The sequence below is a fragment of the Schistosoma mansoni genome (genome assembly GCF_000237925.1).
Source record: "Schistosoma mansoni, WGS project CABG00000000 data, chromosome 1 unplaced supercontig 0010, strain Puerto Rico, whole genome shotgun sequence".
NCBI lineage: Eukaryota > Metazoa > Platyhelminthes > Trematoda > Strigeidida > Schistosomatidae > Schistosoma > Schistosoma mansoni.
The window spans coordinates 2,187,463-2,215,180 of record NW_017385987.1 but is presented as its reverse complement, the minus strand read 5'-3'; the positions used below and the strand labels follow the sequence as shown (position 1 = coordinate 2,215,180).

The window sequence follows — 27,718 nt, the reverse complement described above, 5'->3', positions numbered from 1 at the left end:
GTAATTTGACCATGAACTGTTAGAATGAAGATAATGGATCGTATAACACGTCATAATCATATGTTCTTTCATGCTTCTGAACTGAACAGGTTCTCAGTTTGTAACCCACATAAGAGACAAGTTTGTTCGCTTGTTAAATCAAGTACAACAGCTGATAGCCGAGCATAGAAAATTTTAATTTGTTTGTTGTATTTAAGGCTAGCCAAGAAACGCTAAATCCTAATCAAACTTTCCGTCAAGCTTAATCATCCCTATGTCAGATGGAAAGTCAACGAATGTTGGACAGTCTGTCAAGCCTTATCAAAACCAAGGATAACAAACGCGGATCAGTCAACAAAATGCAGAGGGCTGGTGTATGAGGCAGTAGTTTCACTGTGTACTACTCTAGTCTGTTATGGATAAAACATGATGTTGCAATAAAATAATTTATTCTAGCAATCATCAAGGAAGCTGCTTCACTTGTATGCCTAGAATCCATTTCTCTATGTTGTGTCTCTAATTTATGGATGTCACCTATAAAGTTCCCGTTGGGAATGAGCTTAAGAATATATTGAAGTAGAAGTGGTCAGGATTTTGTGAGTCACTAGAAGGTCACCTCTGAGACACATATGCTCTGACTGGGAAAAAACTCATTCAAGCCTTGAATATGAGTCCCCGGACTGATTTCTTGGCTCGCCATTGGATCCTCTCGGTTTGTATAATCAATTGTGAAGTGATTGCTTCTATTTAACTCTTGGGGGTAGAGTTGAGATTGCAGCTGTAAATAATTCCCCGAAATCAATTGCTCATTAAGTGTTTAACATTGGATGCTGACTGCATTGTTTTAAGTGGACTTGTTTAACTGGAGGCGTTTGGTCATGCATCCGTACCAGATCACGTTACGAACCAGCGTGGGACACAGCTCCTACGTTCACTAGCCAGATTAGAGCAAAGGCTTCTTGATATATTGATAACGTATCAAATATATCTTTCCGATCTTTTCGCATCTCACTTCTGATTTCGATTGGTTGGAGAAAGCTTCGAATATAGGTGTTACTGGCTGCTAGTTGTCAAACTAGAATACTAGTCGTATCTTCAAGATCTTTGGTAGACAAAAACGCTTCTTTTTCTTATAGCATGTAACTCCATTTTTGTCATCGATTTAGTTATTTGATGTTTTAGAGCCAGGTCGCAAAGCTTTTTTCAAGCTCCCAAGTGCCTATGTTTGAATAAACTAATTGTTTGATCACTTTACCAGAACTAAGTTTCTCGGTCACTAGAGACAATAATCTTCCTTGACAAGTAGTCACTATTAATGCGCTTATGGCATTTCGGATTTGACTGTGGAACTTATTCTAGTGAGGACGTTATGATGATCTCTTGTGGATGTGACCAAGAGCCTTCAGCTGAGGTGTGTCCAGTGAACCTAGTGCGGTCAGCATCAGTGTTGAAAACTTACAGTACTATCTGTTCTGAGGATTTATTTACCGCTAGAACAGACTGCTCCTGAAGATTTAAAATCTTGGAATTGCCGAAAATCTTTAAAGTGGATCAAGGATTTCTTGATAGGTCGTAGACAGAAAGTAAGAAATAATTCTAGATACTCCTCCTCAAAATTAGTATTTACTGGAGTAACTCAAGTCTTTGTTCTAATGCTAATGTTTTAATTACAGTATACACAACGTTATGGAGATCCAATGTTGAAATCTGCATTTAAGCTGCAAGGTCCGGTTTAAAAGGTGACTTATGTATTTTGGAAAATACAAAGAGGGCAGGTACTCTAGCAATTCCGGATCTCCAGCGCTCGCTATATACAGAGCGGATTGAGAAGCCAGACCTATTTACTCTGTCCTACTGCAGATTAAGAGTTGATCCGATTTTCATGTATAGAATACTTAAGAAAATATTTTAGATCTTATACATCCCGTCTGTTTCTTTCTACTTGGTCAGGACAACTCAGAGTATATGGTAGGCGAGGGCAAAGGCCAGCCGCCGATAGTCACAAGTTGGACGCCAATCATTGCTGTCCTTTTAAGGGACCATATCCAAGGGAGATGCCTACGGGCTGTTTGATGGCTGAGTGATTGCTCAGCCTTTCATACGGTCAAGATCGTCTTCGGCCAACCTCAGCTTTTCGGGAGTTAGTCGGCGCGCTTTCGAGGATACAGGTGGCCCTGTGATCGTGATGTGATGTGTAACATTGATGGTTACACACTGCAGTTTTGTTCGCGTTTGGTATTTTTCGGAGTACTTGTCGAGCATCCGTTTGTTGTATGGTTCGATTATGTGTTTGATACTGACTGTAGATAACCTACAGCCAGTAAAAGAAAGTTATGCAAACAGATTAGTATTTCCGCCTACTAACCTCCGCTTGCGCGTGTCCATAAGAACAATATTATATTGTAGCAGGTTTATGCGGATGAGTGGCATAAAAACATCTGTAACAACTAAAATCCAATGAACAGGATCGCCTAAACCCACGTTGAGATAAACATTGCTTACCATATGTGACAATGCGTTTCCCATTTACCATCTGTAAGTTGTAAACTGCTTCGTGCAGTCGGTTGTTAGAATTTGCTGGAAGAATGCTAACTTCTACGCCAGCATCGATGTAATAGGGAACTTTCTTCATCACTTCAGTGATGTATGACAGGCGGCTGTGTTAGCCGGGTACGGTTGCCATTAAAGAGTGCTGTCTGGGGAAGTTACCTTAAGGGTCTTTCTAATCGGATGGTTTGCAGCTCAGAAAAGTGCAGAGCTTTTTTCAATTTTGAGAAGACTTGGTATAATTATTATGGTACCAGCACCAACCAGGTTTATATGTCTTTCGTGGTCTAAAGGCAGATCATCGTAGTGACGAGCTACTTTGAGGAGTCTGAGAGCGTCTACGATTACGGTGAATATCGAGACTACAAGTCAGATTGTGGCAGAGGTCTGCGAGGTTGTGTGTTGTTTGAGGCTGCTCTCTGCCAGAACAAACTTCGACGTCGGAGGTTCTGGCTATATCCAGAATCCGATAGGCAGATGCAGCCAGTTCGTCTACATTGTCATTTTAAAATGAGACAAAAAGTGTTTGCACCTGTTGGGGAAGTTTAAACGAGAGGAGTTGTCTAAACAGGCCCTCGTCTAAGGTCCGTTGACCAATGGCCTCTCGTATTCGTAGCAACAATTCTGTTCCTGAGACATGTTTCAGCTCGGTGTTTTAATAGAGTTGATCTAACCTTTGTTGGTCGTTTAGGATATCTTTCCTTAAAATTTTGTTAGGTGAGCATACTGAGTGTCAAAATCGTGTGGTAGTGCTTTCACTACTGTGAGGAATTGTGCACATGGGTCTATCAAGCCGTGCTCGTGGAAGTCACCTGTGTATCAGAAGCAGACTTCTTTATTATAGGGTCAGAATGGCATTAGCTGAAATGAGGAGGGGAGTCAAAAGGATTTAATCTTAAATAACTCAGGAGCCTGTTCCGTCATGATGATCATAAAGTATGCCAGTAAACGGGAAAAATATCCGGGAATTCGGAAACAATATCATAATATGTAGGAATAAAAACTAAAAATGATATATAATATCCCATCAAGGAACAAATCTAAGCTGGTGAACGGTTGCAGAGGGTGCATAGCACGGCATACCCACTCCTGATCTGTTGTGGATGAGTGACCATGAAATATCGAGGACTTGTAGAACTAATTGTTATGGGGACTTATTTACCGCTACATTCTTGTGGCGAACAAGCTTGCGAACCGAGTCATCGATTATTTGAACCTGTTACTCGAAGGAGTGGTGTCCACCCCTTTAATAGACTCAATCAACAGAAGAACAGACAGTAGCTTATTGGAAAAGGGCTTCCTCAATACACAAATCTGAACTGGTGCGTTACATTTGACCTTTAAGCATAGGGTAAGTCATCTTAGTATGTTCTTGGGGAGCAGTTTCGTTCGACCAAATAAGGGCAAGTCTAAAAAAAATTAGCTGAAAATAAGCATTTTCGGGAATGCATGTAAAAAATAAGTGCAATAAAGGATAGGGAATTCGTCTAAATAAAAAACTTCGACGAAGCGTAGGTTTTCTCTTAGGTAGGTTGATAAGACTTGAATGGTGTGGGCGTCATCTTTAATTCCCCTAAATTTTGTTATGAAGATTACTTCTTATTTCTGTAGTGTCATCCCTTTGAGATTTAATAAATTACACTATCAAGTTTAGATACATTAAGGTTGAATGGTTCCTATGTTTATCATTCCGTATCTGTACAAGCTGAAATCATGTCATCTCAAGACTTTCACGGTGAGCTTCTAGAGAGGTTTACCTGCATAGACTTTCATGGGTATGTACTACTAAGAAGCGGCTGTAACTTGAATGATGGCTATTCTAAATGAGCACTTCCCCAGCTGATTTTCAAAACCGATCCCTTTCATTTGGAAGTTTTCTTTGTGTTATTATGGTCAGCACAATTGACTCCTACATCCAAGCGAAAAAATGTAGCTATTACCAATTAATGACAATTATGAGTGTATTTCAAGGCTTAAAATTTATCTTGTACACTTAGTGCCTGATAGTACGGAATCTGGGAAGTGTGTGTCAGACTAAGATATCACAATTAAGTCTTGTACCATTTTATAGCAGAACCGTTTCGAAGCTAGACACCTATTGTCTACGTGTGATGTAAATCATGTTTAAAGCGCAATTCAGTGAATACTACTTGTTTCCCCATAACGATATGTTGATAAGTGGTTACACAAGAATTATGAGGGCTTCGTGGAAATACTTATAAAACTGTTCATACTTTTGCTGAAGATATATAGTCTGTATATCTACGCAAGGATTCTATATTTCCAGCTTCAGAATCTGACCATAGACTTTGAAAATTCCACAAACCACGTAGAAATGTTATAAAGATCTCTGGTCCCTTACATTTCTAGCCAAAGGTCCTTTATCTACCATCATTGTCGGTGGTATGGTTTGATTATTCAGCGTAAAGAAATGGTGTTTAAAATTGAGGAATACAAAGTACGAGTGCATACATGCCACTGCTACTGACGCTATATCATCTCACCTTCGGTCTCCAACTATAGATTTGTTTGTAGATCCCAGGTAGTAAACCTACGCACCTACTCCAATGATGTATGTCCTTATGAATTGTAATATCTCAGTTTAGCGACTTACCCATATTCCAATCTAATCATATACTAGCCAGCACAAAGCATCAGAATGGGCGTTTGTATCACGTTTCTACTCCATTGTATGCAATAGAGAGTTATCACTTCGTCGGCAGACTTGTAACTTCCAAAATCGAATGGTTCCATCGTACACGAACAGTTCTGAAAATATATGTGGTCTAATACTAAGAGACCTACTCATGATGTTAATTTAAAAGGTTGTTTTATCGTAAGGCAGCAAACTCGTGAAATATGTACTCACCTTTTCATAAATGGACAGATCTATCCTGTCTTACAGGTGGCGTAAAGTAGTCTAAATCAAGCGAGGTTTTACATCTCATGTCTCAGTGCATTTGCCAGTGGCTTCATGAAATTTGTCTTAGTTTGGCGGCTCTTAACTTTCTTCAAACTTACTCCTACACTAATTGCTCTTTGAAGTAGGCAGTGATTAGGCGTGTGTCAGTCAGTCAGTCACAACGTAGAACTTCGTACGTACGTACGTCAGTTCGAGTTGCCATACCAAATTAGCACAGAGATGAAGTTGTCGATTCAAATCCTATATTGGTAGAAGTAGTAAGAGTATAAGCATTATGTGAAAGCTTCGGGTTTGAAGATGTTATTGAAGGAGTATAATCCAGTGAAATAAATTTGGAAAGAGAAAAAGGATAGGGAAATGAAGAATTCAAAAGGTTAGAATTTGGTAGAACACAAAGAGTGGATGCACCTTCGCCATTGCAAACGATTTTGAGCCATGTCATTCAAGGTCTCTAACCATCGGTTACATGTCCAAACCACTTCACTACCTCATAAATCGATTCTCCGTCTCTTCCTAGTACTTTGTGCCTAACCTTAGCATTGGTCATTGGATGGTTCTTAACTATGCTTCAAGGAAACCTATTATCAAATACTGATAACCTACGAATATCCTCTGATTTTGATACCCATGAAGTAAGATAAGATAAATCGTTGTATGTTCATCTACTTCCGAAACTGAAACCAGTTTGGTTCTCCCGGATTTCCTATCCACTAGTCCCTGGCAAGCGTAGTATGATTATCGAAGCTAATATATTGGTTAATATTCGTCAAACTAATTCCTGTGATTATAAGTGGAGAATTTTTATCCTTATAAACTGGTACTATCTGTGGTAAAAGCCAGTTACACAGGGTGACATCTAGTTCTCATATTATAGTTAATATCGTAATCAATTTGACTGCTAAAACTGGACCACATTCCTTAAAACTTTCCAGAGCTAATTTATCAGGCCTCGTTCAAGTTATTTATAACTTTTCCAATTTCATGAAGATAAAGTAATATGCTTCAATCCCTCATTCTGGTTGTTTTGGAGTGGTGGGTAACTAGAGGTCAGTTGGACTATTGCTTAAGGTTTTCTGCAATATTCTGGATTCATAATGAATAATGATCTTGTCCTTCTTCAAGAGGGTTTCATTAAAAGTCAGATTCTTAATATGCTCCCTTAATGGATCGGAATGGTTACATGGTGTCACCTATCACCACCTTTTCCATCTCCTTTGCTTTTGTTCCTCACCACTGCCCATGATTGCGTAAGTTTCTTATCAATCTACGTATAACCTGCCTTCGCTTCTCATGTTCAAAGCCTGGTGGGATGAGTTTCCGAAGTTCTGTAAATTTTTAGGTTCTTAGCGAACAAGCCTTTCCTAACTAGTAACTTGACATATTGTTATCCTAACCCAACAGTGATGTGTTTGATTCAACTTATCGTTGGGAAATTGCAAGAACCTTTTGTGATTAGACTGATCGAAACTGCAGTTCTGATGTACATTCTCATTTGGTAAAAATGGTGACTTGGTCTTATTACCTTACGATTATTATTTATTTATTTGGACACAAACATTGGTACAAGGGGGCACTAAATACATATGTGCCACACAGTAACAATGAGACCAGTAGTAGTTATCATTATGTTTCTGTAGTAACTGAACCGAAATCAGATCCTTGTTACAGGGTCGATTCCTTATTTGTGGCGTTCCTCACTAATCTTTTATTCCCCAAAGTACTCTAGTACCTAACATACTTATGATTTAACCCTAGACTCAGATTAATCACATCGCCATCAGCCATCGCTGGCGTGGTTATGTACCAGACTACTGCTCCTTTTGGAGTACCTATCTGGACTCTGATTATGCCCTTGTCCGCGCTAATCTCACTTTACGTTTCAGTGGCCAACAAATTCATCGTCCTAAACAGATCGATGTCAGCAGATTTGTTGCAGTTTCTGTTGTAATTAAATATCAAACCGAGCTATGTTCAAGGCTAGCTACTATCCCAACGAAAAGTATAGATGAGTATTGGTTGCGATTGCATCACGCCATGAAATTGGCAAGCAGAGATGCCTGCGGCCTCGCGAAACGTCCTGCTTCTAAGCACTGGGTTTCTTCAGTCTCCTCATAACTCAAAAAGCCCGTCTGTTTACTCCAGGTGACCGCGAGTTTGACAACAAACGAAGACTGTTGCTCAATGAAATTGGACAAAGCTTGCGTGAGGACCGAGAAGCCTGGTGGTCGGAGCGTGCCAATGAGTTGGAAGCAGTAGGGTGCATCTGGTAACTGCCGGAAGCTCTTTCAACTCATCCGGGTCACTGGAAGCATGAAGTCTGGTGTGAGTGAAGCAACCTATGAAGATGACGGTATGCCGATCAATAACATCTACCGACGTCTTGGATGGTGGGCAGAGTTTTTCGAGGAACAAATCAGCTGATTTGCTGCCCCGGCAACATCGACCAGACTGTCCTGTACTCCATGGCCTGTGACGACTGATCCACTTAACGAGACGGAAGTCCGCAAGGAACTCCAACTCTCAAAGTGCCGCTAGTCACCAGGCCCAGATGAATTACGTCCAACCCTTTTTAAAGATGGTGGTGACTTTCTGGTTAAGGAAATGACTAAGTCGTTTACAAAGGTCGTGAGATTAAAATTGCTTTGTTTCTACGAACTAATTCTTTCTTCCTGTATTGTATCCTTATACACAATCTTTCTTTTATATATTACTACCATTGAAGTAACTACTTCTATGAATTTTGTGTTCATGTTGTTGTGCTAATGAGGTGTGGCAACTTGGACCGATGCATATATGTGCCTGATCCTAGGTTGCAGCTGACTGACGAAAGGTCTGGCAATTAGAGTGTCCCAACATCATCGAGTGAGTCTATTGTTGTCCCGTCTTTGCTGAAACAACTATCGGAGGATAAGTCTACTTCCGATTGCGTCCAAACTATTGGCTTCCATCATACTTCGTAAGTTGTTCAAAACCTGAGAAAGATTGACTCGCGCGGAGCAGAATGGTTTTCGTTTTGGTCGAGGGTGTATTCACCCTCTGCCAAATGTTAGAACACCGTCATACTTATCGCAGGTCAACAATCGTAGTGTTTCTTGACGTCAGGGCCGACTTCGATTCGTTGGACAGAACTGTTCTCCGGGATTGTCTATTGAAGAAGGGTTTGCCTGAGTTTATTGATATCTTGATAGCCATATATAAAAACACCTCAGGCAGAGTGAGAGGACATAACCACAACCGCCTAATCTCACCATACCGCTTCAAATTTGCCATCGATAACGTTTTGAAAACAGCTCTGATGGATGTAGGTAATGGTGATGTGGAACCCTGAACCTACCCTCATCCTGGGTATTGAGGGGATGGAAGTAGTCGAAAATTTCGTGTGTCTGGGTAGTTACATGAGTGCTGGTGGTGGCGTGAGAGGTGAGATCAATTCATGCATAATGAAGGCCAGAGAGGCTTTTGCCAATCTAGGCCACGTTTGACGCCTTCGTGATGTTAGTCTGGCTGTAAAAGGTCGGGTCTATAACGTGTCAGTGATAGCAGTTTTGCTCTATGCTTGTGAAACCTGGCCTCTCCGGGTTGAGAAGCTTAGACAGCTCTGTGTTTGATCATTGTTGTCTCCGAAGGATTGCTGACATCCAGTGGCAACACCATGTTAGTAATGCAGAGGTTCGGCATCGTGTGTTCGGGGACAGAGATGATAATTCAATCAGTGTCACTATCTTGAAACATCGACTTCGGTGGCTTGGAAATGTCCTACGAATGTCGTCTCAGAGAACTCCACATCGTGCATTATTTGCCGACTCTGGGACTGGCTGGAAAAAGCGAGAGATAGTCAGTGTATGACATGGTGTCGTGGTATGAAAGAAAGTTTTACAGGACTGGCTTCTGTTGGTCCTTCACGACTCCCTGGTTGGGGTCTTAGAGATGATGTAACACATTGACTTGAGACGTTATCAGATATGGCTCAGAATAGAAGCCAGTGGTGATCCTGCTGTAACTTTCTTTTACTTTTATAAAAAATGAACGTAAATTTTTAACTGGAAGAATTCTTTCTGGTTATATTTTTGCTAACTGAACTGCCTTTCTAATTATTATTTCACTCTCATACACTGATTTCTGTTCGCTGTTGTTTTTCCTTTCTCTACGCACTTTATATTCTCTATATCTTCTCGTCCTCATTGCTATTTTGTGACGCATATGTATTTGGTACCCCTTTGTACCATTATTTATATGTTTAAATAAATAAATTTATTTATTTAAATCACTGAATATTTTACATGTTGTTTTCTCTAAGTGAACCTCACTTGTTTGTATTTTTCATCCTGTTCTTTATTCATCTATCTTTCCTTAGTTATATATATGGTTCATAACTTTACCATTTCCTTTGTAGATCTCTTATTTGATTCAAACTGGTTTTCCAACTGCTTTTGCATAATCTGCCATCATTTCATTGAAGAGGAAGTCATAAAACCGGTGAATCCACATTTAGTAGAAATGAATGGCGTGAAGGATTTTACACGATCTAACCCGTCTATTCGATCATACACTCTGGAGAAATATCAGATGCTTCGTTTTGAAGTCACTTCGCCATCTGGCTTGACTTTAGTTTCTGGTGCTGCTGAAGTTTTTGGTACTGAACTCGTTTGTGGTTGGGAGTTACAGTTATATCCAGGTCAACGAGGAACAGTTGTTACATTCCATGGTTGTAAACTGATTGTTCAAGACCAGGGAGTTGCTGCCTATATAATCGCGTCATCTGAAGATCAAGAAATTGTGCACGTATATATGAATATTCATGCAAACCTAGAAGTTTCACGACAAAAAGCTGTAAAGGAGCAAAGTAGAGGACCACGCGTATTAGTATGTGGTCAAGAAAGTGTTGGGAAGTCTACACTTTGTCGCACTTTGGCAAGTTATGCGGCCCGTAGAAAACACAAACCAATACTTGTAGATGTTAACGTCGGACTCAACCAGGTACCGCACTTGTTATGTAAAACTTTTTCTACGTTATCTAAATCAGTTTTATTATAGATTCGCTTTAGTCTTTGTAAAATATCTAGTCAACATGTATCAGGGTATTTCTGAAATCGACCTTCAAATGTCAATGTTTTACTTTATGTCAATATTACCATGACCGATATGAAACTCCTAAAAGCCTACCATTCAGTTCTCATTATCTGATGTATTGTATTCTGGTTTGGCTCACCTATGGCTCCATACGTAATTAAATTCGTCTCCTTTCTAATTGTGCAAATGCTTTTTTCTTCTAGTTACTCTTTTTCTGCAACTATATATTCAGTTTTTCAAATATCTCCGAAAAATTAAATAATTAGAGTCTATCCATCAAACACCTGTCATATGTGAATTCTATTTCTTTATTTAGTATATAGATTTCGTTTACTTTCAACGAAATATTAAATGTTTATTTAACTCTAACTGGTATGTGTGGCTATCCTTACTCGTGTGTAATTTAGCTCTGGTGGATAAGAATAAGGTCTTAATTTCTGTAAACGTGAATAATCTTTGTCAATAACTGCGTAATCGACTACTGAGATTCTTCATGAGTAATGCTAACCTATGACAAAAAACTTAATATGATGTGGATCTAACTTAGTGGATGATTACAAAATGTCCAGTCAAATTTCGCTATTAAAACACCCCAGTATCATTTTACAAACTCTGCATTTGAACTTTAAAATGCTTTACAGGATATTTAAATGGCTATTAAAATTAGTTTTATTACCGAGGCAAACGGAGCTGATGAGTAAAAAATTCATTATCAGCCCCGAATTTAAAGTACTTAGAAAACATGTACTAAAGTGTCAGGTCTAAAGTCATTGTTCAGTGAACTGGTAATAATCTATAGTTACTAAAAATAGTTGTTAACAATCAAAGTTTTGGATATTAATCATTCTTACTATAAACCAATGCATGGTGTTTCTTGGTTTCGTCCACCAAAGGTTTGACTGCTAATTTTAACGAAATAAGTGACTGCTCTTCATTATGTAGTACATTTAAGTACTCTAACACCACTTCGCTTATATTGTAAGTCAGATCAGCCCTGATAGGTTGATGTTTGACCTTTTTCAATTTACGTTACTTGTGGTATAGGCGAGATATCTGTTTGTCAACCAGAGAGCGAGTGTACTATGCAGCAGTCTTCTCTGTTATTCTGTGGCTGTATAACATGGTCTATGAAAATAAAAACATGAGTAGGCTGCAAGTTATTAATCGTATATGTCTTCAACGCATTGCTCTCGTTTCGTGATATGACCGAGTAGGCGGTATTGAGGTCAAGCATAAGATACAAGGCAATAGTGACAAATCGGTTGTTAAAGTTATTAATTCTCATCTATTAAAGCGGCCAATATATGTGCTACGCATGGCTGATCAATACCTAACTGGACGTGCGATGTTGACTGGTGTAGGAAGAGTTTGGCAGAAAATTTGGAGATGAGTGTCAAAACAGGAAATGGTATCAATCCATGTAATGGTTAACTGTTGATATGAGCCATTTAGTAGATAGGGGCTACCTGGTTGGGTTTCACGCAATAACTGCAATCAGTGGTTTGGGACTTTGGGTAACATGACCTAATTTCCTAAGGGACGCATATCTGTAAATAAATGAGTACACATATGTATCGATTCTGCTGGTCACTCTCAGCCTTTTCACTTCAGTAGCTGATTGAGTTTGTATATGGGAAGATCACGTGTCAGTATCAATTCGCAGACACCATAAGTTATAACACTACTTTTCAATTTATGTGGAATAGATGTGACCTTATTCCTGAGCACTTGGTTTGTAATCGTATTTTTGAATGGTGTGGTTCAATCGTATTTTTTCCGACATTTTCAATTCTTGTGACTCGTTTTCAAAACTATATTTTATTGTTTTCAATGTTGCCGCATTCCTCCCTCATTAACAACTTAGATCTCTATATATATTTAATTATATACATAACAGGTGTGTATACCAGCAACTATTGCCGCAATAAGTGTTACCAAACCATATGATTTGATGGAAGGGTGGAGTCTAGAGGAAGATCCGCTAGTGTTTTGTTTCGGTCACACCGATCCCGCAAGTAACTTGAATCTTTTTCGAGAACAAGTATGTTTAATTACTGTTTTTCTAATTACTGTTTGTCCAGTGTAGCATTTTCCTTTAAATTTATGTATTTGAAAATCTCTACGCACTCGAGAAGAGGCTATATAGTGTATCATTTAAAGAGTTGAATCAATGAGTGAACATGATCACTAATTATTTATATCTTGTAAAGTAGGTCCGTTATATGTGGATTTAGGTCCACTAGGTGCTAAAGAGGTTGGTTTGTTTCACCAAATAACTTAGTTCGAATTGTTTTCACTCAGTCATGTACATGGTCTGCTCAGTAAACATGCAAACTAGACTGCTAAAGTTTTTTCATAAACTCTGAGTGAACCTCAGGAAGTTCATTACATCTTTAGAGCTGTTTATGGCAATAAACATTTGGAGAAAGCAATTTTTTAAGTGGATCAATGTTAGCTGTAAATACTACAGGGGAAATCGTCAGGTCAGCACGACTGTCAGCTTTTTATGTTGATGTAAATGCAGAATGTGTGCGACCTTTTATGCTTTCCGATCGCTGATTCGCCGTATAGATGATTGCGTGTAAGGTGAATCTTCGAAAATCTGCCTACACAATTCTAACAAAACACCTAACGAGTTTAATTTGTCACTATTTTTAGAAGCATTTTCAATACTAGAAACAAATAGGACAAGTTTTTCGCTACAAAATGGAGATATTTTGAGAAAAGATATGATCAGTAAACTCGAAGTTCCGCAAAGTTTTTATGACCTCCATTCTCATCTGCTTTATTTAAAACGATTACGTCACATTTCTAGTAATTCGAATTTTGTATCCAGTTCATTGAACATACTTTTGTTGACTTTGCCTTTTACATATTCCATTCATCGTAAGAATTAGTTTTAAGTAGTTGTTCTCAAATAATGAATTTTTAATTGGATCCAGAACGTTAAATCGAACCTAGTTAGATCCTTTTATAGGATAAGTGGATTTTCGCCTATCACTGGAATCCAGGACACGAGTTTCTCCTTATTTCTTGTTGGTTCTACTTAGTTTCGGAAAATTAAATGATTTAACTAGCTTTTGGTTAACTTTTGTAATATATTAAGTATATATATATATATATATATATATATATATATATATATATATATATATATATATATATATATATATATATATATATGTCTTGCTTCCGCTACGCCTAAATTGTCTTCTCATCTGGTTCCCATAAACCTAACTAATTCTACACATCAACTGGAACAATAGAGACAGAGCGCTAAATGCGGGTAAAAAGTCTCATTCCAAGGTTATTTTATAAGCAGAAAAAAGGGTATTTGTGGAGATACATACGGCTTTGGAGTTGCGGTAATTTCTGGAATCATGATGAATATAGTGGTAGTATAGGTAAATATTGAATCAAAACTGTGACAAGTGATTCTGAATTTTCTAAATGTTTCTCCAGAGATTTTATTCAACGTTGATTGGATACAATGTTTCTGGGCCTCTAGGGACTTTTTGGAACCTCTCCAACACTGATGATTATTTACTAATTTTTGAGACTATAATTCAGGTTGCTTTCTCGTTGGCACTATCTTTTAGGTGAATCGACTAGCTGAACTTATCAATATTCGTTCTGAAAATGATATGAGTATATTCACTAGCGGTTGTATAATCAATATGAGTGGATTTCGTAAAGATGATTCAGATGGTGGGTCAAGTAAAGAAAAGGGTATACAAGCCATACGAACAACTGCTGCAGCTTTCGAAGTAAGTTAACAACGTATTTTACTACCTCAAAGACTAATTTACTTTTTTCAACAAATAAATGATTTTTTTATGATCAAAATTCAAATATTTCATACGGTTTTACCCATTGATAAATTTGAATAAAGCAAGAAGTATCGGCGTAGCGTAATAACATGAATACAGTTTACCTAGTGACTGTTATCAAGTACTTACATCCTGAACATAATAGTATTAACCACTAGAAATGAGTGTACACAATTTATATCAATATATTAGAAAAGTTTTCATCAATACAGTTTTTTTTAAACGATAATAAACATTTGATCGAATTCTTGATTGCACCACTATTCCTTTTATTCTATCATACCCATGTTTATTCTGATCATGAATCTCATAATTTCACTTAAGGTATAAGCTGATTCATGTTAACATTGCATACGAGTCATCTCAACACTAACAATCTTATTTTATTTAGCAATCATCCTAAAATCCGTCCAAATCGTTGAATAGTTCTATGTTAACTGATATAAAAGTTATAGGGGAAAGTATTTTTATTAAAAAAAACATGGAGACAAATTAATGAAAATGTTGATTGATAATTTAACTTTGCACAATGATAACAAGAAAATGGATCAGCGAAAATAAGTGAAGTTCAAATAAAACTCAAGCAAGTATGGAGAAAATTAGTTACAAAATTTTAACAAAGCTTTGTTCCGGAACTACACTTTGGAAGATTAAGTCACCAGGGCAAAGTAAGAGTGAAAACATTATCATATTGAATACATAAATCTTGTTTTTAAACATTTTAATAGCTATGGCTTGGGTAAAACTCATCAAGTTCAATGTTGTTTGCTTATTAATAATTTTGTATGATTTTGAAATCGAAGAACAAAGAATATTAGAGCGAACTATTTTACTCAATAGCTTCATCAAGCTCTATAGTCACAAGTCCAAAATTATTATGTTACAATAGACAAGATATTTTAACTAAGTTAGTCTATCGCGTTAAATGTAAATGGTAAATAACGGGAGAGACCCATTATATCATTGAAAAAGAAAACGCAATTCAGCGAAGAAAATTCTCTTTTCGACGATTTCGTTTACTTAAGCTATACAATCGTATTTATAGTTAGCTTTGTTTACTAAAATAGTATTCTATGGTAAGATAGAATGGTGTTAAATAATTAAAAAACTTGAAGTGATATGTTGTCGAGAATTAGAGATCAGATATTGAAAGGAAGTAATGTAATTATCGGCTGGTTAAAAAGTGTTAAAATGAAAATAATTGTCCACTTGATAACTTTTAAGAACAGAATAACTAAAACATCAAATAGGAATAATATATATTTGTAAAATCTCAGCGAATGAATTTGTAGTAAATCCAACGTTTCGCCTGGCAATCTGGTCCAAGCTTTTTCAAGGAATTATAATCAAACATCAAAATTATCGAATATAAATAGGTACATGGTTCTCCGGGTTCATTGTACACTGAATAGGTCATCCAATCAACGTTAACAAAGTTTAAACTAGGTATGTGTATTAGTGTGTAAGAGATGTGTGATGTGAAGTGATGAGTGTTCATATAACATATTGTATAGAAAAACGTAAGAGGTGAGAGGAGAAATTACATTCACACAGTATATTGTCTCTTATCAGTGAATTTATAAGGAAACATACAATTTGTAATATATGATATGAATCATATCTGTCACAGCATGTATGTGTCATTTTTAATGTTCCAGTGAATTGTTTAACAAATTCCGATAAGAATCATCGAATGCAATTGTTGTCATTTAGATAATACGAAATAGATAAAAAAAACGTTAAGGAGTTCAGGTTTTTACTTATTAATGATTAGCTGCCATGGCACTGCTAATTGTATTCCATCCCTCCTATTAATATTGTTTGGATTAGCCCAAATGTATAGGGCTTCAGCTGTTTGCCTTTCCTTGTAAGAATTGAAATCTTTTTGAAGGATTTTTATGTGAACGAAATCAATTGTATGACCCGATTCTATCGAGTGTAATGCTATCGCTGATTTGTTCTCTAGTTTCCTTACATCATCTGAGGATTTAGGAATGTGTTTCAAACATTGTTTGTGTTCCTTCATTAAACATTTGTTCGAATTTCCTCATTTGTAGCCACATCAATGAAATCTTAAATGCTACAAAATACTAACAAAACAAAATTCATACAAATATTTGTCAATATTTAAATAAATTGTTTAACAGAAATTGGTCACCTAGTAAACAAAAGACATTATTTGTGAAAATTATATTTAAAAATTAAATAATTCCAATATTTTGTCCAGAAAACTTGTATAGACATCTTCAGGATAATAATCAAAATCATTATTATCAAAAGAATTTATAATGTTTAACAAGCAAATCTACGCTTAGAACTTATCTAATTTCATATTTGGTTGTTGACTTTAGTATGTAGAATACGTATGATGTCAGTAATATGTGAATAATGTGAAAAATACACAGTGTGAATAAGAATGAATATGTATATGGTTTATGTAACTTACATTACTTTTAGTTGATATTTAGTTGTTTTTTTTTAGTTTATTTAAACACATAAATATTGGTACAAGGGGGCACCAGATACATATGCGCCACACAATATTTTGGTGAATAAATATAAGTAATTTGTTTATTCAAAATTAAAAAAAATAAAAGTACAAATTGAAAATGTTTTTAAAACATGGATTGTATATAAAATACGAATCATTAAATACATAGTTATAATGTTAAAATATTCAAAAAATAATTTTTTTTTGTCGGAAAAATAATTGTATTTAATATAAATCAGAGTGTGTGTATATATAAGTAAGGTGAAAGTACTGTAGTGAACAGAACACGACTGGGGACAAACGAATGTATTTAAGCAAAGATTACAGACTATCTCAATAAATTCTGATTACCAAACAATGAACAGTCAATTTGCAAATTAACAACCAATTGTTTCAATCTTCACTGTTTCTTCTCTTATTCCATTGCTCATGCATTTTCCAGACGTTTGCGTTTCATTTCAGTTCTTTCCTCATCGGTCTTCTGCCAAAATACATTCTATGTCTGACCCACACCATATACTACTTATATGGATATAAGTAGACCACACCACAGTACTTGTTCCTGATCATTTAACAAGATGTTGACTTTATTCAGTTGAATAATATGAGTCTATAAGATGTGAAAAATATGAATGATATGCAAAGTTTACAATGTTAAAAAGAAAAAAAAGTATATGTTTATGTAATTTTATGTTATTATTAGTTAATGTTTAGTAAATAAATGTAGTCCCTATACATTATGATTATGTTTAAGTTGTAAACTGGTGATCTGGCGCGAGACTGGTAGGTTCTGGGTTTGAATCTCGCGAGCGCGGGATCGTGGATGCGCACTGCTGAGGAGTCCCACAATCACCAATTGTCTTCAGTGGGTTAATATCTCACAACAGACGTGGTTTGAACTCCACTGGTCACTGCTTCAACTGTGAAAATACTAAATCTCCACAAAACCCCTACTTCATTAATTGATTGTCAGATGCATAGTAATTTATCTTACATAATATTAACTGATATAAACAGCTGAAACTCAAAATGACTATAGATCTTCAAAAGAAAAGGGAATAAAATCCACCTTTCATTGATAGACGACGGCAAAATGATTCCTAGTAATAGTTGATTATCTACTTTGTAATTAAAGTTTAAGCGTTGCCTCATATTAAATCTTCAAATCAGACTACTTGCAAATAATTTAACAATACTCAAACGAAACATCACTAGCGCTCGATTGATTGTCTGGAATTGTTTATAAGCATAAGGATGGATAACCAGTTATTGATTACAAACCAATTGAATTTCATACCTAAATGAAAGTAAATATTTTAAATCTCGCTCATCAGCATAATTTCCAATGTCATGTTACTTATAGTTCTCGTTTACAAAAGTAAATCAATTTTGACTTTTGGTAAAATATCAATGTCTCCTAAATCTGGAAACAATCATTATCCAGTTTGCTAAAGTTACCATTATACATTAAGCTAGTATAGACATGAAACACGCTCGAAATTCAAACTTGGAATCTTCTGGAAATAAAAAGTAGTTGAATATGAAAGCTCTGCTTGCGAATTCCTGTTTATTATCAATCGTCTAGTGTACTATATGCTTGAACAAAACAACAACGACAAATTTTTCACAATGGATTAGATTCAGTGTAACTTTTTGTTTCTCCGATCAAGCTGCAATGTGGTCGTTAGTCTAGGTGACTTGACATTCAAACAAACTTTTAGAAGTTTTGTAACTACTCAAAACAATCGTTTAAGAATATGAGTATAAACACAGTTGATTATCTATTTAAAGTACCCGGAAAGGAGTTGGTTGATTTACTTACTTATACCAGGAATAGGTTTATATATTCAGTTTTCAATAACATTTTAGTTGTTTGGAGGCTAGCCATACTACCAGGTTGTTGTCCTAACCGAAGTAGTTAGAGCGCGGTCCAAACTTGCAACCTACCAGCTGAATATTGAGTGCTTTAGCAACTAAGCTCCCCATCCAGCCAAAAAGAAATTATGATCAGGATAAGTAACAAAGTGTAGTGGAGTTGAATTCATTGATCTGTAATCATAGTACATAGGAAAAGAAGAAGAGGTTCGATATTTACTAAAATTCACCAAACACTAAGGTTAACTCACTGTTTCTTTGTAGTAAGAAATATTATATTGCACCCTCCAAACTGTTGTTACCTCTGTTCGCTTCAGCAGATCTAAATTACCCAGTCTATTCACTACGTACTTTATCAGTGTATCATGGTAGAGCTATGCAAGCCCACACAGCTTATTCTAGTTTCCGGACAAGCCAATTTATTCACTCTTCTTGAGTCACATTTTGACCTTGTTAATTGTTCGCTTGTCAACCTTGACTCATTTTATTGTAAGCGTGTGTGCATTTACTATCTTACTCATAACATGTCTGTAACTTATTTTCATCTGATTATAAATGTCAATTCACGCTTGGTTAAATCGAGTTGGCTCACGCGCCTTCTCCATCGTGCGAAGCGAACTGAAGGACATAGCACTACAGTCATACGTACGAGCCATCAACTTAATGATTAAAGCAATTGATTTCTAATCACTGCATTACATGTAAATTGATAAAATGATGTATTTGTAATGTTCCGTTTAGTAGGAAATTGAATCTCTAAAATCTTGTAACTTATTGTAAGTTACATCCACAAAAAAAAGAATAAATAATCAAAGCAAATTAGCATGGTTCTGTATGTCACAGAAGAGCAGATCAAAATGTTTAATACAATTTTTAAAAAATTCCGATCACGCCAATGCCATCATTTAGGTCAAGGACAAGACATATGTACATTTTTGTATATCGAAGTGGACGTCAAAAATGTGAAGGTGTAAGAATAGTCTGTGTGTTTATGCTATCGAACTCGAAGTCATCAAATGTGGTTTTTTGAAAAGATGGTTAAAGGTAAAACTACAGTCTATGATATTTTATTTGATTTACCATTCAACGACTAATTGTTTCGTTTTAGTACAGTTTTAAAGGTTTTCTGGGGAAAATTATTAAATCATAAGATATTTATTACACTATTTTGTTTTGTTTTTAAATAATCCACCAAATGCTATATTTTTTGGAATTATCAAGTCAAACCTCGGTAGTGATACACTGCATTGGATGTTCTAAATTTGATTTACCTATTTCTACTCAGGCAAATAGAAAGTATCACTAGGTTTAATAAAATGTATAACTTACAGCTGAGTACATAAACTTTTATCCACTGAGTGCGTTATATATATTTTTATATTCATGAAATTAAAAACACCTTGTTCTTTAGGTTGACACATTATTGGTCATAGAAGATGGATTTTTGGCTTCGTTCCTGCGTGAAGATCTTCCTCCCGAGGTAACTATAGTAAGATTGCCCAAATCGTCAGGTGCTATAACTAGAAGTCCAGATCAGTGGACACGTCAGCGAGATGCTCGAGTCTGCGCCTATTTACATGGCGAAAACCCCTTGAGACGTCTACATCCACATCAAATAACGCTTAAATCTTCTGAGGTTAGTTTTTTTTCTATTGACTTTTCACTAAAATAAGATCGTAGTCAGTTGGGTTTAAGAAATATAAGTGCATGTGTATGTTTTAGTCGTTGAATTAGGAAATTTAACTTTATAATCGGCTCGCCTACCAAACATAAGTTTGTATAGTTATCTTTGAGCCACTTTGATTATAAGGGCTATTGACACTGTCTGCTCAAACTTGCAGTAAGTTGAGCGTGTGGTCTTAACCTGTAAGGCAGTTTCCCTCTCGTTTGATAGGCTCTACAATAAATCTGGTTAGAAAGTTTCAGTTTACATGTCCAAATTTTTCATCGGGTTATCAGTCTTGTGAGTTCTGCCTTAACTCGGAAAACATACTTACCTAATCCTGTTACCTCTGTTTGGGCATAGGCTGCTGACCAATTGTCTCCATATGTTCTTTGACCTACTTTGTAAATATTGGGACTTATTTCCGAAGAAGAGGTTGTTACACCGTATTCATCTGAATTTGTTGCTGTGTGAGATAGAAGAACTAAGTGGTCTGCGAAGTCCAAATCACCCGGTTGCATCCAAGGTATCCACTGTATTCCGTGCTTCGTCTGAGATATGTAGGTCGTGATAATGCAGTCAACAGCTAGCAGAAAGAAAAAAGGCAATGATGGTCCAGTGGTTAAAACGCTTAACCTTCAGGCACTAAATACCGAATCATTAGCCCTCACACTTAGAGTGTGGTTTATATCAAATTATCTATTGAAAGAAAAAAAAGCCAGAGTAACGAACCTTGTTTAACACTGGCCTTCACTTAGAATGCATCTCTAAGCTACTCTCTATGCACAACCTTGCAACTCAGTCGTTATTTGCTCGATACATGATCAATCCTCACGAAAACCAGGTTGGTCTGTTCAGGAGCTCTTCAAAGTGTCGGTCCACCTGTTTCTCTGTTCTTGAATCTCAGTGATTGGTTTTTGTTCTTTGTTCTTGACTGGTCACTCTGGCTTACCATATTTTCCTGCAAGTTTCTTTGTTGTATCATATGGTTTTCCCACACTTTCTCTCACAGACTCTTCTGCTATCGTTGCTAGGTCTTCTACATATTTCCGCTAATCAGCTCTAATGCTTCTCTTCATTCTCTGTGTATTCGACCTGTGCTTTGGCTTTCTTTGCTTTTGTTCGGTTGTTGTTGATTCCTGTCTTCTTGTTTTTCCTTCCTTGAATCTCGCCCAGATTGTCTACAGAGATCCATTCTTAATAGTGCTGTTTTTTGATGCCCAGCACTTTCTAGGATATTGAAGTTATTGCTTCCCTAATCTTTTCCCAGTTGCACTCATTGTGGTTTCCCCTTTCAGTAAATCTTTTAAGACTTGGAACTTGTCACTGGGAGCTATGTTGGATTCACCAAGCTTGTTATCATCTTGAAGAAATACTGTACCGAGCTTTTGTAATCCTGCTTGCTCGATTGTCCAGTTCTTTTTTATTTTCGTTTTAACCTAATCACAACTAGGTGGTGATCTGAAGGTATATCAGCTCCTCTATTTGTTTTTACGTCTTCCATGGACCTTTTGTAGCTATTATTTATGCAGATGTAATCGATCTAATTTTATATAATGTGTTCCGGTGGAAAATATGTAGCTTTGTGTGAGCTTGTGGGAGAAATGCTCCACCTATGACCATGTTGTTAAAAGGACATCGATTCGTCTCTCACCATTTCCGTCCCTTTCTCTCAGTCGATGTCTCCCCATGATGTATTCATGCCCAGTGTTGTCCATCCCAACCTTGGCGTTTAGGTCCCCGACCAGGATGGTCAGGTATTTTCCTGGGCACTTCTCTATGATCGACTGCAGCCTCTTATAGAACTAATCTTTATTGTCTTCGTTGCGATGATTGGTGAGCGCATAGGACTAAATGGCATTCATTATAATCCATTTCTTTGTTTCGAAGGATGCTTTGAAGACCGTAAAACCATGGGTTTTTCATCCTATATGCGCTTTTCGTGTTTATCTGAACAGAAATAGAACGAACACCTCCCCCCTCCGACCACTTCTGTCTATAGGTCTTTCTTTTTCGTGACCAGAATACAGTAACAGCTCTCCTGAAGTAAGTCTTCTATCCAGTAGGTTACACCTATTTCAGACAGAGCCAGGTTGTGTCTTCTCATTTCCGCAACTGTTTGACTGGTCCTCCCGGTCATCCACATTGTCCAGACATTCCATGTACCTATATTCTTGCTCTGGTCGTCGAATAGTGCATTAAGCTCTCGGCTTTCGTCACGAGGCGTCGTGGCTCATCTACATGAGAACCCCCAACTCCCAGGGCAGAGTTTAAAGGGCATTAATAAATCCTTTTGGTTAGTATTTTTATAACGAGGTCTCTACTACGAATTAAAGTTGTTAATTTTATCCTTTTACCTGGGCTTGGGACCGGCAGTAACTAGGTGGAGTTATCTAGAAACCATTATGGAGTCGAATGTTAAAATATTTACAATGGAAATGTCACTATCTAGTTCCTTGATTAAATATAATTAAATGGATGTCATTCATACGCTAAATTAGTTCACTTCAGTCAGTCAGCTACAACGTAGGACCAGGCACATATATGCATCGGTCCAAGTTGCCATACCTCGTTAGCACAACAAGATCAACACCGGATTAATAGTAGTTAATTTAGTGTTGGTAGTAGTATATAAATTATAGGTTGTATATAGGGATATAGTACAGGAAGGAAGAGAGATATGTAGCAATTTTAGTCTCAAGGTTTAAGGGAAGATAAAGAGTGTATACACCTACGCCATTGTGATCGATTCTGAGCCATGTCACACACAGTCTCCAACCATTGGTTACGATAGTCACGCGGACCCCAACCAGGTAGTCTGCATCTGCCAACATGGCTCAGACTAGAAGTTAGTGACTTCAAGCACTGATGCCATGTTTTGGTTTGGCCGCCCCTAACTCTCTTCCAACCGTCCCCAATACTAGTCATCATAGCGCGTCGTGGTAATCGGTGTTCAGGCATACGTAACACGTGGCCCAACCATCTCAGTCGATGAAGATTCATGACCTCATCAACTGATTTACCATCGTTCCCTAATACCCTGCGTCTAACCTCACTATTACTTACCCGGTGATCCCAGCAGATGCGAGCAATATTTCTAAGGCATCTGTGGTCAAATACTAGTAACCTACGAGTATCTTCTACTCTTAATGGCCATGTTTCACAGCCGTAAAGTAGAACAGAACGAACTGATGCGCAGTATACTCGTCCCTTAATTGATAGACGGATATCTCGTCTACGCCATAGGTGACGTAAGTTGGCAAAAGCCAAACGAGCTTTTTGAATCCGTGCAGAGATTTCGTCAGACACCAACCCATTAGGGCTGATCAGACTTCCAAGATAAGTGAAGTTGTCGACGCGTTCGACTACTTCACTCCCTATCCTTAGTTCGGGTGTTGACGCAGGCCAGTCCTGGAGTAACAATTTACATTTGGATGGGGAGAAACGCATCCCAAACATCCTGGCATTATTACTGAGTTCCAACAGAAGACTCTGCATTTTGCCAGCGTCTTCACCAAACAGGACTATGTCATCTGCGTATTCTAAGTCGCTTAGTGGTCCCCCTGGTAGGAGATCAATTCCTGTAGATTCAGTCGAAGAGAGTGTTATTTGCAGCAACAGGTCTATAATGAAGTTAAACAAAAACGGGGATAGTGGACAACCTTGACGGACACCACTTGAGGTTGTAAAATCATATGACAGTTCGCCATAAGCTCTCACTCGACTGGTAGTGTTCGAGTAAAGAGCCTTCACAAGGTTTATGTACTTCTCAGGTACACCTTTCAATGACAGACACTGACACAGAACCTCTCGGTCTACAGAGTCAAATGCTGCTTTCAAGTCAAGAAAAACTATCATTGTCGGACGCCGATAAGCGTGTCTGTGCTCTAAAACTTGACGAATGGTGAATATGTGGTCGATACAGCCACGACCAGGTCTGAAGCCAGCCTGATTTTCTCGTGTTTGCAGTTCACGAGTCTTAGTTAGGCGCCCGATAATTATTGAGGCTAGTATTTTAGATGCTATGTTAGTCAGACTAATCCCTCTATGGTTATCGCAGGATGATTTGGACCCCTTTTTATATATTGGGACAATCAGTGATTGTGACCAGTCGGATGGGATTACATCCGTCTCCCAGATTTTAGCCAGAATATTAGTCAACCTAATCGCTAAAATTGGACCACCATATTTAAAGACCTCTGGAGCCAATCCATCTGGACCAGCTGCTTTTCCTCGTTTCAGATTACTTATAGCCTTTTGAACTTCAAGTAGGGTCGGGGGGCCTACCTCAATGTTCCATTCAGGTTTTCTGGGAATAGTGGGTAGTTGTGCAGTAGCTGAAGGCCAGCTAAACTGCTCCTTAAAGTGTTCCGCCCATCGTTCTAAACGTTTAGGTTGAGAGCAGATAAGGGTTCCATCTTTTTCGGAGATTGTCTCACTTACACTTGACTTCTTAATTCCGGTTTCTTTTATTAGTCTGAATAGTTGCCTGGTGTTGCCTACAGCCGCTATCTTTTCCATCTCTTTTGCTTTCGTTGCCCACCACTGCTCACGATCGTTCCTTAGACTTTTAGTTAACCTAGATCTAATTTGTTTACGCTCTTCGTCGTGTTCAGAGCCTGATGGGATGAGTTTACGCGAATCCATCAGTGAAATAGACTTAGAGGAAATCCACTGGTTTTTTGGAGCCCTATGGTTTAAATGACTAATAGATGTGACTGCTGTTTCCACAGCTGTTCGTATGTCTTTCCAAGCAGCATCTGGGTCAGTCTCGTTTACAGAACTGCCTAGATGTGAACTCAGTTGTTTCTGGAATTCGCATTTGGCTTTCTCGTCCTCCAGTTCAATCCTAATGGGTCTTCTTAGTGTAATTTTCCTGCGTCCATTGAGGCGCAGACAAATGCGCGCTCGTATTAAAGCGTGATCAGAGTCTAAACAAGTATTCCAATACGAGCGACAATCTTCTATTGAGCCTCTCCAACGATGACTGATGACAATATGGTCTATTTGAGTCCATCGTTGGTTTGGTGAAGGTGGTCGCCATGTTAGACGATGTCTCTCCTTATGTTTAAAATTAGTGCTTGCTAAAAATAAACGATTGTCTGAGCATAGTTGCAACAGACGATCACCATTATCGGTTCGTTGAGCCGGAATACTAAAACACCCACCTAAATGTCTTTCTGTTTGATTTAAGCTGCCTACCTGGGCATTAAAGTCACCCGCTACGACTACTATGTCTGAGCGCTTAGCTTTCTGAAGAAGCTCAGAGAGTTTTCTGTAAAAGTCATCTTTTACTTCATCATGGCTGCAGTCAGTGGGAGCGTAGGCAGAAACGACGAAAAGGCAACGACGTGTGTCCCTATCCTTCCGAGTTCTTACGGAGCCATTTAGCCGGACAGCACACAGGCGACTGTTAACGGGGATCCATTCTAGTAGTGCCTGTTCTGCCCTTGTACTTAGTGCTATGCCTACACCTGCAAGTCCGCGAGAACTAGCCAACGGGTCGCCAGATACACGGAGGGTGTATTTCGTCGGCTGTCCATTTTGGCGAGGTGAGGTCAAGTGAATGACCACACTGGGATCCTGTATGCGTGTTTCGGAGACACAGCATACATCAATGGTACGAGATTCTAGAGTTTTAGCTAAGGAGGCCTGTTGACCTATTTGGCATAGGGTACGTACGTTGAAGGCTCCAATGTGTAGTTTGGAGCGAGGTTTTAGTAGACCTGGGACAGCGTTTCGCGCACTAGAATCGTTGGCCATGGTGACACTTGAGGAGGAAACCGGAACAGGAAGTTTAGTGTTGAAAGTCAAGGTAGAAGGAATAGTAGGAAGTGAAGAGGGAGATTGATTATGAATACAGTGGTCTTGAGTGTTGTTAGAGGTATGAGGGCAGTTATCACTTCCCGGTTGCCCACACCGTGGGCACACTTCACCCCGTAAGCGCTCTCAAAAAGTGTCTGGTTACCCTTGCTTGCTGTCATTTATTTAGAAATTTTCACCATGGGATTACACTTTTTGGAACTAGTAATTCTAATCACCACCACTTGTATTCTCTGAATATTTTACTCTTTATATTTTCAGTATTCAATTTACAAAGTTGGAACTGAGGCTATTCCAGACGCACTTCTCCCACATGGAGCACAAGAAGAAGAAACATGGCGTAATCCCATCCAGGTTTCAGTTAGTCGAGATTTGAAAAATCGTCTGTTGGCAGTTTCTCAAGCTTCAGAACCTTATCAAGTCCCAGAAGCTCCTGTTTATGGATTTGTCGTAGTTGTCAATGTTTCCGAGGACAAGTCCTCGTTCACCATACTCAGCCCAAGTCCACATCCTCCTCCAAATAATCTATTTTTATTAACCAGTATTTGTTACGTCGATCCTGAGTCATTGTAATTTCCTATGTAAAAATTGACCAATGGTCTTGTAAATATATTCCTCTGTTGTACTGTTAAGGCAAACGTTTATTGAATTTTATTAGAAATAAATATCGAAAACCCGACCCATCACAGATGAGAGCCTTGCATACAAATGATATGAATGGGTACATAATACATCAAGCTGTTGAAAAAAACAAGCTCGAATATTTTTAGCGGGGTGAGGGACAAGTAGGTTGGGAAGTCGAACTTAAGTCTTTTGATTGTATATAACTACACTTCACCAGAATGTTCACCTAAAAAGAACTTCGATACAATTTAAGTAGTTAGAAATAAACGGGATGTAGTTTTTACATAAGCTAGACTATGTTTAAACATGTATTAGTTCTACAGTCTTAATACGAATATATCTAATCATCGGAACAAAATATATGCGTTATTATTCACTTAATTATGTCTACAGAAGTTATTTGTATAAAAATCTAAAGAATACATTTTCCTGTGTTATTGCCGATGTTTTCTATGAGACGGGATAGATCAATTGTAATTGTAAGTGCTATATTAGTCTCACTATTGTTGACTGACAATGGGACATTTAAATTAAAATTAGATTCATGAAATAGGTATATCGTTGCAAGTCTAAATATTTAACTTTCATTCATATTTACTTCATTGTTTCTGCGTTTGCGTTGACAAGAGTTATGTACTGGCAGAGATTAAACTCGAAGTTGTTTCATCACTATGCATATATGTAAGATGCTTGTTAAATAAATAAAATTACATAACTTTCAGGTACATGTGACCTTGTTCACCTGGTTGCATAGTGAAAGGCTTTAGGTAATTGAGAAAGACACTAAGTGAAGAATCCCATTCTCTTTGTAACATGTATTACTTCAATGTTCTAATCAGCTTTTTGTTCCTGTTTAAACTCAATGACTCTGAAGTATGCAAGTAGTCTTGTTT

General features: G+C 37.6%; 1 protein-coding gene across 1 annotated transcript; it reads left to right on the top strand.

Moving 5' to 3' along the window:
• The first annotated feature begins 3,845 nt into the window (after positions 1-3,845).
• On the top strand, positions 3,846-26,831 carry Smp_019130 (cleavage/polyadenylation factor ia subunit clp1p, putative). The gene is made up of 6 exons (XM_018791992.1): positions 3,846-3,877; positions 9,843-10,426; positions 12,417-12,560; positions 14,119-14,286; positions 20,127-20,351; positions 26,463-26,831. Exons 2-6 carry the CDS (start codon positions 9,947-9,949, stop codon positions 26,772-26,774), a joined length of 1,329 nt encoding a protein of 442 aa, XP_018644897.1. The 5' UTR covers positions 3,846-3,877; positions 9,843-9,946; the 3' UTR covers positions 26,775-26,831.
• Positions 26,832-27,718: the final 887 nt, after the last annotated feature.